Source organism: Rhinolophus sinicus, linkage group LG11 (assembly GCF_036562045.2).
Source record: "Rhinolophus sinicus isolate RSC01 linkage group LG11, ASM3656204v1, whole genome shotgun sequence".
Taxonomy (NCBI): Eukaryota; Metazoa; Chordata; class Mammalia; order Chiroptera; family Rhinolophidae; genus Rhinolophus; species Rhinolophus sinicus.
In genome coordinates this window covers 75,193,464-75,210,421 of record NC_133760.1, presented here as the reverse complement: position 1 = coordinate 75,210,421, position 16,958 = coordinate 75,193,464, and the positions used below count along the sequence as shown (strand labels likewise).

The 16,958-nt window shown below is 41.4% G+C and overlaps 1 protein-coding gene across 2 annotated transcripts in view; it reads right to left on the bottom strand.

Annotated features, from left to right (window-relative positions):
• The window catches only part of CTTNBP2 (cortactin binding protein 2), a 134,667-nt gene extending 126,812 nt beyond the window's left edge, over positions 1-7,855 (bottom strand). The window contains exon 1 of one of the 2 annotated variants that reach the window (XM_074315676.1): positions 7,461-7,855. In XM_074315676.1, coding sequence (XP_074171777.1) covers positions 7,461-7,550 — 90 coding nt within the window. In that variant the 5' untranslated portion in view covers positions 7,551-7,855. The remainder of the gene's footprint in view (positions 1-7,460) is intronic. The other variant, XM_019743209.2, reaches the window with a different exon arrangement.
• Between the last annotated feature and the right edge of the window lie 9,103 nt (positions 7,856-16,958).

The window sequence follows — 16,958 nt, the reverse complement described above, 5'->3', positions numbered from 1 at the left end:
ATGGCCTCTGGCTCTTTCCACAGACACCAAGAACATCTCCAGTTGCAAATCCAGTGTGTTGTACCTACTTTTTATCCATGAATGTACCAGTGGGAGGGAAGGGGTGTCCCTGAGAAGGCAGAAGGACTGGAGGGACGTGATGTCATCTCTTTGGATCTCAGGTCTGTCAGTGATAAAAGGAGAATGTACTAAGCGATTTCTAAATCTTGTCCAACCCCCAAATGTCCTGATTTCACATACAATCAGGGTAACTGGTTTACTGGACTGAGGAAATTTAAGTCATTCCCTCAAATCTTTGAAAAATATTTGAGGAAAACTAATTTTGTTTCTTTGCTCAGAAGTTACAGAAATGTATTTTCTTCCAAGTTTAATAGTACATGCTAATAAATAATAATGCTTTTAGGACTTTCTGTGCACACAAGATTTATGCTCTGGGGATGAATAAGAAAGGCTGTAAAGAAGGGCAAAGCAGTGAAACTCATCTCGAGATTTCAAGACGAAAATCAAAATTTGAAGACTATCATAAACATGAAAAAATTAAATCCAACTGGTCAGGATTTACAATATTAAAATTACAATATTGCACTTTACAATATTAAGAAAATGTGAATTTAGACAATTATAAGGATTTTCATGAAGAAAAGCACGTTTTCACGCTTGAAAACTATTTCAAACCTCTGCAGCTATGTCTTAACTTTGAGACTCTTCCTCCCAATTTCTCTCTGCACAGAGGAAAGCGTGTTCCTGACTGGGTTTGCAAGCCTCTGATTTCATTCTTCCCAATCCTTCTTTCTCCTCTAAGTCATCTTTAGGACACAGCTCAAACCCCACTTTCATGTCTTTCCAGACCCCAGAAATCTCTCATTCTCTCAATTCAGTCTAGAGTCTGTTCTAATCCTTCATTTGTCAATTAATCATGTCCTTCCGGCCTTGTGTATTTTCTCATTACATTAAACTTACTTATCTGTATTAATTTCCTATTTTCTCACCTCTACTAGGTGTGTCAGGACAGCAAGAGTAGTACATCTTTACATGATTTTACCTAACATGTATGCCCCCATCTTTTGGTATAAAATACCTACTATTTCACTCAGGATAAAAGCACAAAGCATGTAAATGACATATCAATGTTACTAAGATACAATGCTATGGCTCACTCTCAGGGCAACTAAGTAACTGACAATCTGACATTTTCATACATTGTTTCAAAAACCATGTAGAGGACTCTAACAGGGCAACTTGGTGTGTGTCTCTAACAGCAGCATGGAAAACATGGGCTCAGCTCCCCACGGCCACACACCTTAAATCAAATACACCGCCTGGGTTTTTCAGGCAAGACTAGCAACTCAGCAGACTGGGAGAAGGTAAAGGTGACAAGTGAACAGAATGTCAGGAAGGAAGCTGGTAATGGATGGAACTAATTTTAAGTTGAGAAAACACACGTGTGTGTGCGTGTGCATGTGTGTGCGTGCGTGCCTGCGTGCGTGCCTGCGTGCGTGTGTGTGTGTGTGTGTGTGTGTGTAAAAAGCAGAAAAGTGGCTCAGCCGGGATGGCAGCCTCTGGTAATTAAGTACAGCAACCTCTTTTCCTCCTTTCAGATCTCCTCTCAGTCTCCATTTCCTCTTTGGAAAAAGAGGGCTGCAACTCAGATGAAACGAATATCCATTTCCATCCTATCTCAGCTTTTCTACGTCAGGCCTGTGTGGGACATGGGTTGCCTCCACATGCAAGCTGGCATCCGGATCCTGTAGCTGTCCTCTCAGAAGCTTCTCACGGCCTGGAGAGTATCACCTCCACTATCTGTAGGTGGCCAATGACAGCATGCTGGCTGTGAAATGGGGACAGCTAAGGGATGTTCCTGCAATTACAGAGCCCTTCTGTGGGAGAGCTCAGGCCTTTTCAATGAAATATCAAAAGGTCAAAGCCAAATCATTTGCAAACAAGTATCCATTCCACCTAGCAATGTCACCTTGGCTATACTGCACTTACTGTAATAACCTTTTAAATTCATCCTCAACCTGTTTGGTTATTTGCAAACAATTTATTCTAAAACAGCATTTCCCCCCTAAAATCAGGATTTCTACATGGATGACATCATATTGTGCACAGCATTACTACGATGACCTCATTACTTCTGTATAAGTTATTTATAACAGATTAAACTAAAATTCAGAAAATCCTTTGTTATCAATGTCACCATCATCATCGTCATCTCTCTTATAACCATGTCCCATTTCTGTACCCAACTGTCAAAGTTTCCTTTTCTATTATATATATATATATATTGTCTTACCAAGGAGCTCCAATAGAGAACGCAATCAAGTACATTCAACTCACGTCTTCTAAAGCAGCATTCAGACGTTCTTCAGTGGCAAAGGACGTGGGGGCAGAGAGGAGACAAAGTGTTCCATCCTTCCTAGGCACATCCAATACCCACACTTCTGGGTGTTTGCAGACGACTCCAAAGCCTTGCCTGACCTCCGTCTTCCTGCCTCATCTTTGCTGTCATTCCCTTTTCCTGTTTCCAAATGCCCCTGCATTTCTGTTGTGACCCCTTCTGGATCACCAGCACCTCCACACCTCAGTGGGTGGTTTGGCCTTGACTCTATTAATGGAAGAATTCCAGATGGGAGCGGTGTAGTTATTATCCCACCACCACCATTCCCAGCCTCAATCAGCATTTTAAAGAGCAAAACAATCTAAAGGGAAAACTAATAATGTTGGATATTAAACTCATTGTTTAAAATCTGTAAAGTATTTGAAACGTCATTCAGAAAGACAGGGACAATATACAAATGAAAATCAAAAAAGCGCCACGGTCATCTTTCAGAAAGAAGAAAAGACCTGTAGTAGCTACGTTAATTATTACAACGCACAGGCCAGTAGTTTCATTACAATCTGGTAACACACACAGTCAATCAGCCAATCAAGATTAAGTACTGTGACACAGCTTCTTGGTGGGTGTTCATTTCTTTCATTCAATAAATATTGACAACACCTCCCATGTGCCTGGCATGGGGCTCAGCTACCTTTGCTTTCTTTACAAACAAACCCACACAGCTCTTCTTGACCATGGAGGCTGCTTCCTACGGGCCCACAGCCTTGCTGTCCCCGTGATAAACAGCTGATATTTGTAAATGGCTGACTGAGTACTAAGTCTGTGAAACATTCTCTCACATACAAAGTTACCTGAGACGCAACAGGATAGAACCAGCTGGCATCTAGCCTAGGGATGGATTCAATCACCGAGAGGACAAATGCTTTTTTCTAATCAAAATTGCTCCTCTGAGAAATATACTAATAATGATACCAACAATAACAATAAAGTCCAAAAAAAACAAAAAAGGAAAGGCGCAAACAGAAACATACAATCTATTATTTAAGAAGGAAAAAAAGCAGAATGAAAAGCATCATGTTGAAAGCAGTTATATTCTAATCTTGGGGAAATATTTTAGTCTATTACCTCAATTTCTAGGCAATTTTTCTAAAGCACAGAAATGATACTGAAATAAAAAGGCTCAACTTTGAAAGCCCCTCACAGATGCCCCAGGTAACCTCTCAAGGCTTCCTAGAAACCAGCCACACTTGGAACCAGCCTCCTGCGTCTGGTCTCTCTGTCCAAGCCCTTCGTATATATCAAGACCCCGCTCAAATGCCATCCTTCTGTGGAATGTTTTCAGAGCCTTCCATTAGCCATCCTCTCCATGACTCTTCCTCCCCAAACTTCTAATGCAAATTACTTGTGCCTCTCATGACAACATCATCTCTGATTTAATTCCTCAGTATACGAGGTCTGACAATTAAATTCACAAACTTGTTGCAACAATGTTGCTAACCTGTTTTGATATCAGAGGGATTATTCATTAGGAATTTGTACCAACTGGACAAACAGTTAACCAAGTTTACTATTTGGAAGTGTTGAAAAGGCTGCGTGAAGAAGTCGGACGACCTGAACTTTTCGCCAACAATTCATGGCTCTTGCATCACAACAGTGCACCAGCTCACAAAGTATTGTCTGTGAGGGAGTTTTTAGCCAGTAAACAAATAACTGTATTGGAATACCTATCCTACTCACCTGATCTGGCCCCCAATGACGTCTTTCTTTACCGGAAGATCAAGGAAATATTGAAAGGAAGACATTTTGATGGCATTCAGGACATAAAAGGTAATATGACAACACTTCTGATGTCCATTTCAGAAAGAGTTCCAAATTGCTTTGAAGGGTGGACTAGGGACTGGCATTGGTGCATAGCTTCCCAAGGGGGGTACTTTGAAGGTGACTATAGTGATATTCAACAGATGTGTATAGCAGTTTTTCTAGAATGAGTTTGTGAACTTAATTGTCAGACCTCATATGTCAGTTTCTACACTGAAATGTGTTATTGAGGACAGCAAAAATGTGACATGATGACTCCATCCCAATAAGTGTTCGGTAATGTGTGTTAAATCTAGATTTTTGACTTCAGAATTATGCTATGAAACTTCCAATACTCTGTAACTGCCATATAACTATAATTTAGTTGTTTTTTCTTGTTTGTTTGCTTTTAAGAAAGATTAGCAAATTGGCTAAGAAGGTTCTTTTCATTGCATTTATATTCAATACTGTCACTGGAAACAAAAATTTCAAAGTGCTAGCTGTTAATTTGACATTACTGTTGCACATTCTTAACAAAATAATTGTTGACGTTTTTTCCTTATCACTATCACTACGACAAAATTTTTATCTCCTTTTTGCATAGTAGCTGCTCCAGTAAAAGCTCAGACTGACAGGAATGTTGGTCAGCTTCTGAAACAAAGCTCTAAAAAGAGCTCCATTTTCCTTTCACTCTTAAATTCCTTGGTGAAATAAAAAACAGAAAGATTTCTGTTTTCCATACTGCTTATCCACTAGGAGCTATTTTCACACTACAAATAGCAACATAGCCTATAAAAGTCATCACATTTGGCCAAGGCGCTGAAAATAACCCAGGTCTCTCGGCATGGTTCACAGCAAAAACTATTAATATGATGCTGTCCAATAACGTAGCTGTTACCCAGCTTTACACTTGGGATGCTTTCAGAATTTAAACAGCTAAGAACAGAATCACAAACTAAATTTAAAACCCTCCACTGAAAATCAGATTAAGCTGATAACTATAAATTAAACTTGTCTCTAAGCAACAATCTAAATAGTCAAAACTTAGTGAAAACACTCACTTTCAAAAATAGCCTACTGCTTTGGCATTTCCATTGGCTCATTATTGCCAAATGTACACATAAAAATCCATAGTATGTAAACCAATTTGAAGTGAAATAAATCTCTAAAATGGAAACAAAAATTCACTAAAAACAAAGAAGGATTTAAGTCCTCAGTTGCCACTAACCCAAAATGCGTAAAAATGCCTTTGAATTTTAATCATTAGATAAGGAGCAGTTATGAAAAATATCAGTCCTCAACCTAGCTTTTCTTCAACTTAAAAATGAGTCTATAGGACAAGTGGCTGAGATGGGAGGACTATACCTTAATGAAAATTAAACGTTGAGTTCTCCGCATAGAGACCATCATCAAAATTTTACTAAAATGTCAAAAGTTATTTAAAAATTAAAAAAAAAAAAAACACTATTAGATTAAGAATCCTCATTGCATCTCCTCGGAACCCTAAAGAATTCTACGGAAATAACAAACGAGTTCGCTTTCACAGATTTCCCATGGCTATTCCCACTAACCAGGGTGAAATGATCAAATCCCCACCTCCATGCAGTCTGAAAATTGGACTCCTGGAAATTTTCAGCAGCCGAAAGGGAACACTGGGCTTGTTAACACACAAATCTGCCTGGCGTCCAAGATTCTGTTTACGATCTAACCAAATAAAACTATAGATCAGCTACAGACCATAAATCAGATGTTTTTGTTTGGTTTAATTGTCAGGTGATTAAAATACTGCGGGTATAGAAAGAAGCCAGTTCTAAGCAGATTAAATGAATCCAACCTTCCTGGGAAACAACACATACACCCCCGCACCCTTCTTCCCCTCCTGTTACTGTCTCTTGGGGATGAAGGCACCCAGTCATTTCAACTTCCCAGAGAGGCTGTATTAATAGCAACCTGCCTTCCAGTGCTTCACAGAGGGGAACTGACTCACTGCATCACAAGCAGGCAGGTTTCATTGGAAATCTTAAGGTAAGTTCACATTTTCCAAGTAAAGAATGAAAAATCAATTTTACTAAAAGTTTCACATCAAAACTTGCCAGTTTCACATCAAAACTTGCCAGTTTCACAAGCGGGAAACCAGCCGCACTCCTCCTCCTCCTCCGCTCCTCCTCTCCCTGTTTCTCTTTGCCTTCTCAGGCTCGGCTGCTCTCCCGCCCAAGCAGCTTCGTCCACATCTCTCCTCTCAGGCTCCAGTATGCCCTTCCTCCAAACCGAGAGGTAGGAAGTTAAAGCAGCCCTGGCTGTTTACACCTGGCCCTGCCCTCTGCTGCTCCAGCACCAATTCTGCTCAGGTCACAGAAAGAACTGAGCAGCGTCCATACTCCTCTCACTCCATCCCACCCGGAATCTGGCGGGTGGGATCGCGCCATAGGTGGGAGGCGCTCCCAGAGCTGCCTTTCTTTGCAGATCCTTGCAGCTCCTGCAAAGCCGCTTCCCAAACCCGGAGAACGTTTTTACCCAGGAAATGTGGGTCCAGCCCGAAACCACCACTGAGACTGTGCAAGGGGATATTCTGGAGGTGAAAGTAGGGACCAGCGATGGTGGAAGCTCATACGATTTCTAGACCCCAGCGAAGGAGAACAATGTGCTGACACCAGGTGCTGGTCCTCCACCTCGCCCGGGCACCTACTTAGGAAGAACGAGGGCACCTTCCCCCGCCCCTCTTTCCCCACACACCAAGTGATGGGGCAGCGCCGACAGCTAGAACCCAAAGACCCGGCGCTCAGCGGCAGCACTGCCCACAGCTGGGCACGGCGCCTCTCCCGGGGGGCCTCAGGCACAGGGACACACACACAATGGGCATCCCCACACCTGCTCGGCGATGACCCGCCTTCCCCTCGCTGCTCTCCTGGGTCCGCTGAGAGGTACCAGGCACCCCCGAGACACGCGCCCACAACCACGCGCGCGAGAGGCGAACAATGGGGGTTCAAGTTCGCCAGGAAACACACCCCAGCTTTCGCCCCTGGCCAAAGCCGACTGCAGCGAGGGAGGAGTGGGCCTGGGGGTCGCACCGGGCGCACGCAGGGAGCCCTGAGAACCCCGCAGACCGGACCGCTTCCCGCCGGGCCGCTGCCCTGGGGGCGCGGAAAGGACAGGAGCGATCCCCAGCCCGGGGGGCCGCCCCACCCCACAGGGACTGGCCTCTGGCTAGGAAGGCACCCTGAGGAGGGGGCACCCGGGGAGGGGGCATCCCGGGCCTGTGGAGCGCCCGGGACGCCAGACGTGATCCCGGCCCGCGTCTACTCTGGCCCCGCGCCCATCCCTGGACCTCGGTTACCGCCGCCTCCGCCGTGGCCCCCGCCGCGTCTTCGGGGGCGCGGGAGAAGTCGGGCTCGCAGCTCGCGCCGTCCGTCGCCATCTTCCTGCTCTAGCGGATCCGAATGCGAGCTCGGAGCGGCGGCTCCGGGTTCAGCCCTCTCCGCGCGGGCGGCGCTTAACCCGCTGCGGGCCAGAGACGCGGACGCGCTCCCTCCGCCCCTCGCCGCCGCTCCCGCCGCCTTAACCCGCTGCGCGCTGGGGCGCCACCGGCGCCGCAGGGTCCCGCCTGGCGCCGCGCAGTCCCCGGGCTGACCCCTGCAGGTACGAGAAATGGGCAGACGCCAGGCCCGGTTCTGGCCCTGCGCGCAGATGGGGAATCACAGCCCCCCGCTGCGGTGAAGGGAAAAAAGAGCCCAAAACGTGATTCGCCCGGCACCTTCCCCAGCAAGCCAGCGGTGCACACGCCGACCGGATGAAACGTCAGGCCTCCTGAATCAGAACTCTCTGGAGGATAAAGAACATCCTTCACTTCGGCCCCCTCTAGCCCACCGCTAGGAATCACGGGAGGCACCCTGTTCTTTTTGCTTAAGTTTGTTTGTTTGTTGCAAGACTGCAGCCAGGGCGTTTTCACCTCTTGGTGTTTTGTTTTGTTTTATTGTGTCGTTGCCTCTCATGTTTCTCCCAAAACCATCAACTCCCCAGTGAAAATGTGTCCTGCTACCCTTTTTACGTTGCATCTGCTGCCTCGGCCCATACCTTTCTATACAATCTCTTTTTCAAGAAAGGTGAAGCAGGGTCCCCCTTTAGCCCTTCGAGTCTGAGATATTTTCTTAAGGGCTAACCAAGAAATGTTAAGTGCCATTACTTGTAGAAAGAGGCTCTCTACTTTTAAGAGAAATGGAAAGAATTACCCCCATGTGGTGAGGACATGCACACACAGCCCCCTCCCGCCCTCAAAAAAAAATTTTCTTTAAAATTGATTTTATGGGAAGTACAGGTCTTAGAAGATATTTCGTGAGATGAGTAAGTTAGGCCCAAATTCTTAATTTTCCCTTCTCACATCTGATTCAGATCTTACCCTTTCCTGCCAATTTCCAGGATATGAAAATCTATCACCTTATCAAGACCATATGGTACAGGCCTTCCCAAATCACCAGATCCCAAAAATGTGTTGAAAGCACAAAATCAAATGGAAGCATTCAAACTGTGTCTCAAAGAAATAAAATCAAACAGCAACTAAATCCTGGACTCGAAATTCTGGAAGATGAATGACTGGAATGTTCAGTCCAAGGGTCACAAATGAAAAGCTCTTTTGTTTTTTTAAATTGCAGACTCCTAATGAAAGGTTTTGACACTTTAATTGCTTCACTTTCCAAATTGGATCTAAATATGACACAAACGAGCGCAGAAAAAAATATTTTCTGCAAAGGCTCTGAAAGGGCTGATCAATAAATTGTCAAGTGTTCCCTTCCACAATGGGTCTACATCAAGAAAGAACTTTCACCTGGAACCCCAGGGGTCAAGGGTCGCAGGTTTAGAAAGTACCTCCTGGGTATTCTATAAGCAAGGTGCTCACTGATTTATTTTCTTTGACCTTACTGTGATAGCTCCTCCCTCCTCCTCTGAGCCCTATGCTTTTCATCCCTGTTCATTATACCACTTTCTTTTAACATTCTTTCTGAAATTGCTCGATATGATAATAACTAGATTCCTTATAAGATGAAAGAAAAGCATTTGACAGTAAAACTTAGATGCTGGACTGATAGTAAAATATTTAAAGTTGGAGCCAAAAGCATTCCTTGTTCTTTTCAAAATGCACTTTCACACATCACAAGGCAATGAATTTTCTTGATACTGATACTTGATGTTGTGGTTGAATTGCTACCCAAGAAATTCACTCACTTCTGGTTGGGGGGGCAGGAAGAATAAATAAACTTCACTTGGGGGATAAGAATTAAGAATATGACATGACAATATTTCTGGAAAGCAAATGCCAATTACTTTGTACATGCTGCTCAATTAAAAAAACATCATTGGGAAGAAATAGCTTCTATTAATCTAAATACAATTAAAGCAGAAGCATGTCACAAAGGAAAAGGAATCAATTAATCAATCCCTGAGCAGTTTCTTCCCTCTCACCTCCTTTTTTTTTTTTTTTTTTTTTTTTGGCAAAATGAAAAACAGGTGAAAAAACTCACAGGACAGTACATTTTTTTTTTAACTGCTAAAATCCAGGATGTGGGAAGGAAAATAAACAGTGTTTTGTCCCTACCTTAAAGCTGCCACTGACCACTGCCCAGGATTGAAGGAAAGTCCCATCCTACTGCACAGAAGTAGCATACTAGGAGTCCACTCTCTCACCACTGGGCTGGCCCCACCTGGCTGCTTCTCTAACAGGAGATACTCGCTGGTTTAAATTCTCTCCTGAGAATTAGCCTCTCTTGAGATTGAGACTGCAAATTAACTCTTTCTGAAAGACTTTCTTTGTACAAAGACAGGCTCTAAGGTATTAGAGTCAAAACAAATAGATCTGAAAGGGTAGTGACTTGATGGCTCCAGAAATTAAATCTTTTGAAGCTTCATTAAATAGAAAAAGAAAGAAAAGGAAGGAAGAAAGGAAGGAAGGAAGGAAGAAAACACATCCCAGGGCTAGAGTAAAAATTTCTGAAAGACAGGGGAAAAGAAGAAAGTTGAAAGTAAAAGCAGGAAGGAAAAGAAATCCCTGTAACAAAAATGAAAAATGATTTTTAATCAGTAAATTGCTTTCAGCATTAAAATGAAAGAAGAGATACTGAATCCATTGCAAGCAGAGAAAACTATTAGTTACATTGTCTTCTCTTTAACATAATGAAGTGAATGACCTGACAAATGAATTGAGACAAATTATTTCCTGACCTGAGGAATGGAAGTGTTTGTGCTCAGCTACAGCGCAGTGTCCAAGATTCTCTTTGAAGACCAATGAAATGGGTTGCTGCAGCTAGAAATGCAGATTGTGGTGGAGGAGCCAAGTGGTTTTCTGATTAAACCATGGCCTTGGCCACACCAGCCACATCTTCCAACCCACTAAACCAAAAACCCAGAGAGTTACACATAATGATGCAATGGGATGCTTCCTCCCTTGTGAAAAGACAAAGGATATCCTAGAACAGTTTCCCTCGGATTAGAAGAGAATTCTTTATTTCAGTCAAATGACATTACGTAAACTCCAAAGAGCAAACCATGCCTTATCATGTCTTAGTATTGCCAAATGACAAAATTACTGAGTAGCAAATCCTTTCGAGACTGTATCCACAAGGCTGTAGTTATACAATATAAATATTGCAGACCACGCTTATCCCTGTCTACACCGCAGCTGCCAACTTAGCTAGCCCCAAAGCTCAACGTCAGGAACTCTAACAGAGCGCAGATGAGCTTCAGGGCCCTGTTTCTATTTTTTTTGAAACTAAGACATTGCCAGAAATGAATCTTCGTGTGACCTAACTACATTCCCTCGTGGTCAGCTTGTCATTATCTACGTGTACTTAGGCTCTTTGTACATTTTACTCAGGAAACTGAATCCTAGTTTAGTTAGCCACTCTTGTCAACAATCTATGGTTTGGGAAGGCCTTCTCCACTGCAGTTGGTTTGTGCCAAGGGAATGCAAGCTAATTTTACCTAAGCTAAAGCAAAATATAATTAGGAAATTAAGTCTGCTAGGTAGGAAGCAAGCCAAAGCTAAACTTATATATGTCATTATACTCACTCCCAGCCCTTTTGACTCCACCTCTAGTTGGGAACTGCATGTGGTCATTCAATGCTAAAGTGATGTCCAAATATAAGAAGTTATTGACAAGTTAAAGGTATAGTAAGGACATTATTCTCCTGACCAGTCCCTCTAAGAACAGAAACTGGGCTAATACAGAACAATAAAGCAGAGTTGGTTCTGTTCTATTAAATGTTTTGAAAATCCTAAACCACTGCTTGTTGATTTGGACTCTTATCTGCAGAAATCATTTACAATAGGAGGTTTTAGTGCAGAACGATGGTTTAGTGTAAAACACTCATGGAAAACCAATTTTAACAAAGGAATCTGGCCCTCTGCTGCCTCTCATCCACCTGAATTGGAAATAGACCTGAATGTTTTCGTGTATTCAACATATTTAGCAACCCCACAAGCCTAGGGTATGTAGTTACTAGGCAACCACTAATGTAGGGGTGTTTATACCATTAGGCATTAATTATAGCAAGCTTTATTTTTCTTAGAAAGTTTTAAAACTATAGAAATAGGTTGTGAGATCAGACCCTTTTCTCCTCTGGTTAAGAGTGTAGAGGTAGCTATAAAACCAAAGCTGAGATTTTCTTTTATCTATGGGTATGTACTGTTTGGTACCAAAGGAAACGTAGTGTTTGAAGAATTAATAAGGAAACTAAAGATGATGCCCTTCAATTTTAATAAATATGAGGATGTCATTTATGATGGTCTCAGTGATGATTTACTTATGATACAAAAAGCAGGAGAAAAGCCATAAATGTATACCTTTTCCATGTAAAACTGTGAAATAAACCAGTATATCAACATTTTCCAGACCATCATAATCATGGCCACACACCCAGTTCATGCAGTTTCAAATATCTTTGGCATTTTTGAGACAAAAATTCCGCCTTACACTACCCCAAATCTCACTTGATGATAATAGTTTTTTTGTCCATCATGACATTTTTTGATGGGTTCAAATCAGTTGGGCTCATTTAAAAACACCTGGAAATGTGATGTTATTATTTGAAAAGAAATAATATAATATATACATATAGCAGAAGTTATTCAATTGACCAACAAATAAAAAATAAAATTTAATTCATATTTATAAAACAATGTCATGGCTAGACTTGAAAGCTTAATTATATTTCTGATTCAAGAACTGAAAGGGGAAAGGAAGCTTGGGTGTTGTTACTTTCATTCTAGGGAAGGCAAAGTCACTTGTAGAATAATAAAAAAAAACAATTCTGACAAATCAACATTAAGGTTTAATGGAATGGAATGTTTCATTCTGGCAATTAAAGAAACATGTAACCACTGAAGTAGTTTTATGCTAGCAATGTAATATTTTGTCCTTATAGAAAAACAGAAATGGCCACACACTGGCCGTTACTATCAGAGTCAACATCCCTTTATCATTCCATCATCATGTAATGCTCATGATTTATCACTTTCAACATTAACATCTTCTGTGTTAAGAATCAATTCAATTGGGGTGTATTTTAGCATCACTCTTTCCTCCCTCCGATATCTGTGAAAGGATGTCACTTTGTCAGCTTTCCGCCTCCATTCCTGGCTGCTGGCCATGTAAAGGGCATGCTGCCATCTGAATTGTAGGGCACCTTTCCCTGACATTGTCTGCTTGGCCCACCCAGTGTGGCCATAGATACCCACTGGAAAGATGGTGGGAATCCTGTTCCCCGAATTTAAAATATGAGGTGGCAGCCAGGGAGGTGTTGAACTGAGTCTGCTCAAGACCTCCTGAGCTGAGCAGTGGGGAAAGGCACCTCATTTACAAATACCACATTGTGTGGTTCTGTTTCCTGGAAGGAATCATTTTTGGAGCTATAGAAACAGAAAGGGAATCACAGTTCAAACATGGGTGATAAAGCAATAAAACTTCTAAAAGAAAAATATTTTCATGAACTTGTAAATTAGGGCCTCACTTTTTACTTATAACCTAATCTCCTTTACCAATCTTTTCCTTGTATGGTTAGTGTTTTGTGTCCTGTTTATGAAATCTTTGCTCAGCTCTTAACCCTCCTAGATGCTGTTTTATCATGGCTTTCTTGAAGTCTCATCCTGTGTGTGTCTAGAGTTCAGCCTAAAATTTGTGTACCGAATTTTCAGACTCTTTCTCTTCTGTTTCTCCGTGGCACTCGGTCCTTCAATGCCAGATGCGTCGGCAACCCCCAGGTCCTCACTGCTACCTCCTTAGCCCAGGAAACTCATCTTTATTCCCCAACTGTTCCCCTCCCCATCCTCGCCCTTCTCGCCAGAATCATCACTCTCCAAGTCCTGCCTGCGCTCACGGCTTGCTTATTCCTAACCATCATTTCATATATGTTGTTTCACTTATTTTGTTCCTTTCAGTAGGAGGATTGGCCCAACACTAGCTACTCTGTCATGACTAGAACTGAAAACCACATGTGCTTACTTTTAGAGAGAATGTTTATAACTGACAAAGTTTCCTAGTGTTCCCTTGCTGAACTGGATTATGTTCGGGACCATATTATTTGTTTTCTCATTCTGGGGGTGGGGGCCAACCCAGCTTAGACTCTGCAGTTGTCATTGATAAAATCCAGGCACTGATCTGCTAACTCATCCATAGTCAGATGTGGAAAACCACGTTGGCAATAAAGGATGACACTCAGCTATAGACTATAACACCATGATATATAAGCCCTGTTAGGAGTATTAAAAATGTAGTCAGGTTCCCCTTATTTCTAGGGAGTGACATGCCTGCAAAGGTTTCAGAAAATGTGAGAAAAGTTAGAGATTGAAAAGAACAGGGGAGGAAGAATAGAGGGTGGCCTTGGGTCGCCCTCAGTTAAGAGACTGATGGTTACATGGATGTCTTTCAAAGAACAAAGGCAACTCAAATGTGAAGATTCTAGTACATTCTGGGAACCCTTGGCAGATTTTCTGGACTTCAAGGTCAAATGAAGGTTGGTGGGTCTGTTAAGAACATTAACTCCAACCAAGTCTGTAGTACCTAACACTGAGCCCAGCACATGGCAGTCAATAAATGTTTAATCAAATTAATTCAATGGAACTGATGGGTGGATAGAGGGAAAGAGATGAACAAATAGATGAAGTAAACATTATTACTTACTTTTTTGTGTGTCATTGGCCCCTTTAGCATCGTAGTGAAACTTCTCAGAAAAAATTTTTAAGTGCCTAAAACACAGGATCATAAAGCAAAACAGTTGTATCCAAATCAATTGATCAAAATTCTGCATATAAAAAACAAATTTGTAATGTAGCAATAGATGTGCTTTTCTTTCTTTCTTTTTTTAGATGTGCTTCTTTATTAGCACAATAAGTAACATGATATAATGGCAGGCCCCATAATTAACATAATTTTCAGGTTTCCATGAGTGTAAATATTTTGAGATATCTACTTGTTTGAGATTTTCTATTGTATTGAGATTTTAAAATATCTGTGATTTCTATTGTGACAGATCTGTTGTGCTCTGTTGCCTAAATTCATATTTGAAATAAATTCTAATTATCGGTATCGGGGGTTAGTTAATGTGAAAATATAATTTACTTATTTTTATTTTCATGGGCTTCCTATGGAATTCTATCCATGAACCCCATTGTTTAAAAACTTTATTCTATAGATGTTAGGGAGAGTTCATACTTGTTAAAATGAAAATTTTAAATATTTAGTTATGTATATATATATAATTACATATAGCATTAAGCGTAATATACAATATATATTTGTTATATATTTATATATTTATATAAAATGTGTGTATGTGTAAATATATTTTTATTTTTGGAGGTGGGGGATTGAAATTTAGATGTGTTAGGCCAAGTAGGATATGACAAGAAAAAGAGAGATTAAAGATTCTCAAATGCCACCCTCCCCTGCACCCCCAAACAAAACAATGCAGGTCACACGATGTAGAGTAATAGTCAAGTGCAGAGGGCAGGGTTAAGATCCTCCCTCTAGCTGTGTGACCTTGGGCAGGTGCTTCACTCAGCTATCTCATCAGTTAAATGGCCATCAGAAGACCTATTGCCTCCATAGGGTCGTTGAGGATTAAATCGATTATTTCATGTAAAGCTTTTAGAACAGTGTCTGGCCCCCAGTAAATGCCTCGTAAGTTTTGACTCATTACTATTTTCATGCTCTGCACACATCTATTAAAAAATGAATAGTCACCCTAGTATACATGGAATTTCAGAAATAATTTATTGAATTTAATAAAATGATTCTACAATTACACAACAGTCTTAACAAGACTAGTTGTATACATTTTTCAATTTCAACCAAGTATTCCAAGATTTGAGAGTATAGTAAAAACTCTCCATGGTGCCTGCAAAAATGATAGAGAAATGTGGAATGGGTCATAGAAGTTATTCCAGTCAAAATGATTGTTGCTATGTTTAGGGCATGCCTGTTTTTATCAAATGCAGAAATTTTAATTAAATAGTACATAGTATTGGTTCAAAAATGTCACTAGGGGTTATGTGGAGTGGGCGTCATGAACTCTCACCTAGCCCATGTCATTAGATACGAGTCTAGCCTAATTCAAGCCAATGGGCTAAGTCCAGTATGCAGACACGATGGGACTCACACGATGTTTTTCTTTCTCTTTTTCTTTTAAAGGAATACTATTTCCAACTTTTAAAAATTGAGGAATTTCATATAAAAATTCAGCTTTTCAACCTCTGAAAAACTCAGAGGATGATACGCTGCTGACCTCACACTGGATCCCTTGGAGACTGAGGCATCCTCTCAAGCTGGCTGGAGTTTCCGTCTGCCCTTTTTTATTTTACTTCACTTCCATGTTTTCCATAATACATTGCTTGCTAGTCTTCCACAGGGTTTTAATTCATAATCCCTAATATAAACATGGTAGTTTACGTGATTCCAATAAGATTTAATGTATCTTTTTCATTTCAATAAGAAAAGGTACAAGAAACGTACACTTAAAAGTGTGTTTAAGTCCTGGTAATGCAAGTATCTTGCCATTCACCATTAAAATGCATGCTAACAACTCATAAGTCCTCTGTAAAAGGTTGACATGTGCATGTGTTATGGACTGAAGTCCATCCCCCTCAAAATTCATATGTTGAAGTCCTAACCTCCAGAGCCACAGAATGTGACTGGAATAGGAGACAGAGTCTTCACAGAGGCAATTGGGGTGAAATGAGGTCATCGGGGTGGGCCCTACTCTAATATGACTGGTGTCCTTATAGAAAAAGAATAGGACACAGACACACCGAGTGAGGACCATCTGCAAGAGGAGAAGGTGGCCAATTACAAAGCAGAGACACATCAAAAGAAACCAACCTGCCAACACCTTGATCTTGCACTTCTTTCTAGCCTCCAAAACTGTGAAAAAATGAATTTCTGTTGTTTGACTACCCAGTCTGTGGTACTTTGTTATGGCAACCTTAGCAAACTAATATAGCATCTGTTCTGAATGAACTCATTCTTCCTCTGCTCTCCCACAAGTGACTTTTACATCAACCAGCTCATCTCTAAGGTAAGAGGAAGTTACGGACAGATTTGAGGCAGTGTGGAGTGCCTGATCACTTCTTGGTGCAAGCGTTCCTACATACGGGCTTATTAGGTGCCGTCCAGTTTGTCACAAGCAATCTGGCCCTAGTAATAGGCATAGTGAAGTTTGCTCTGTGAGTGTGTGTGTGTGTGTGTGTGTGTGTGTGTGTGTGTTACTGAAAATGAGATCAAATTCAAGGTCACTTCTATATCATCTCATTCATTTGATTTTGAATATGCTTTAATGAACC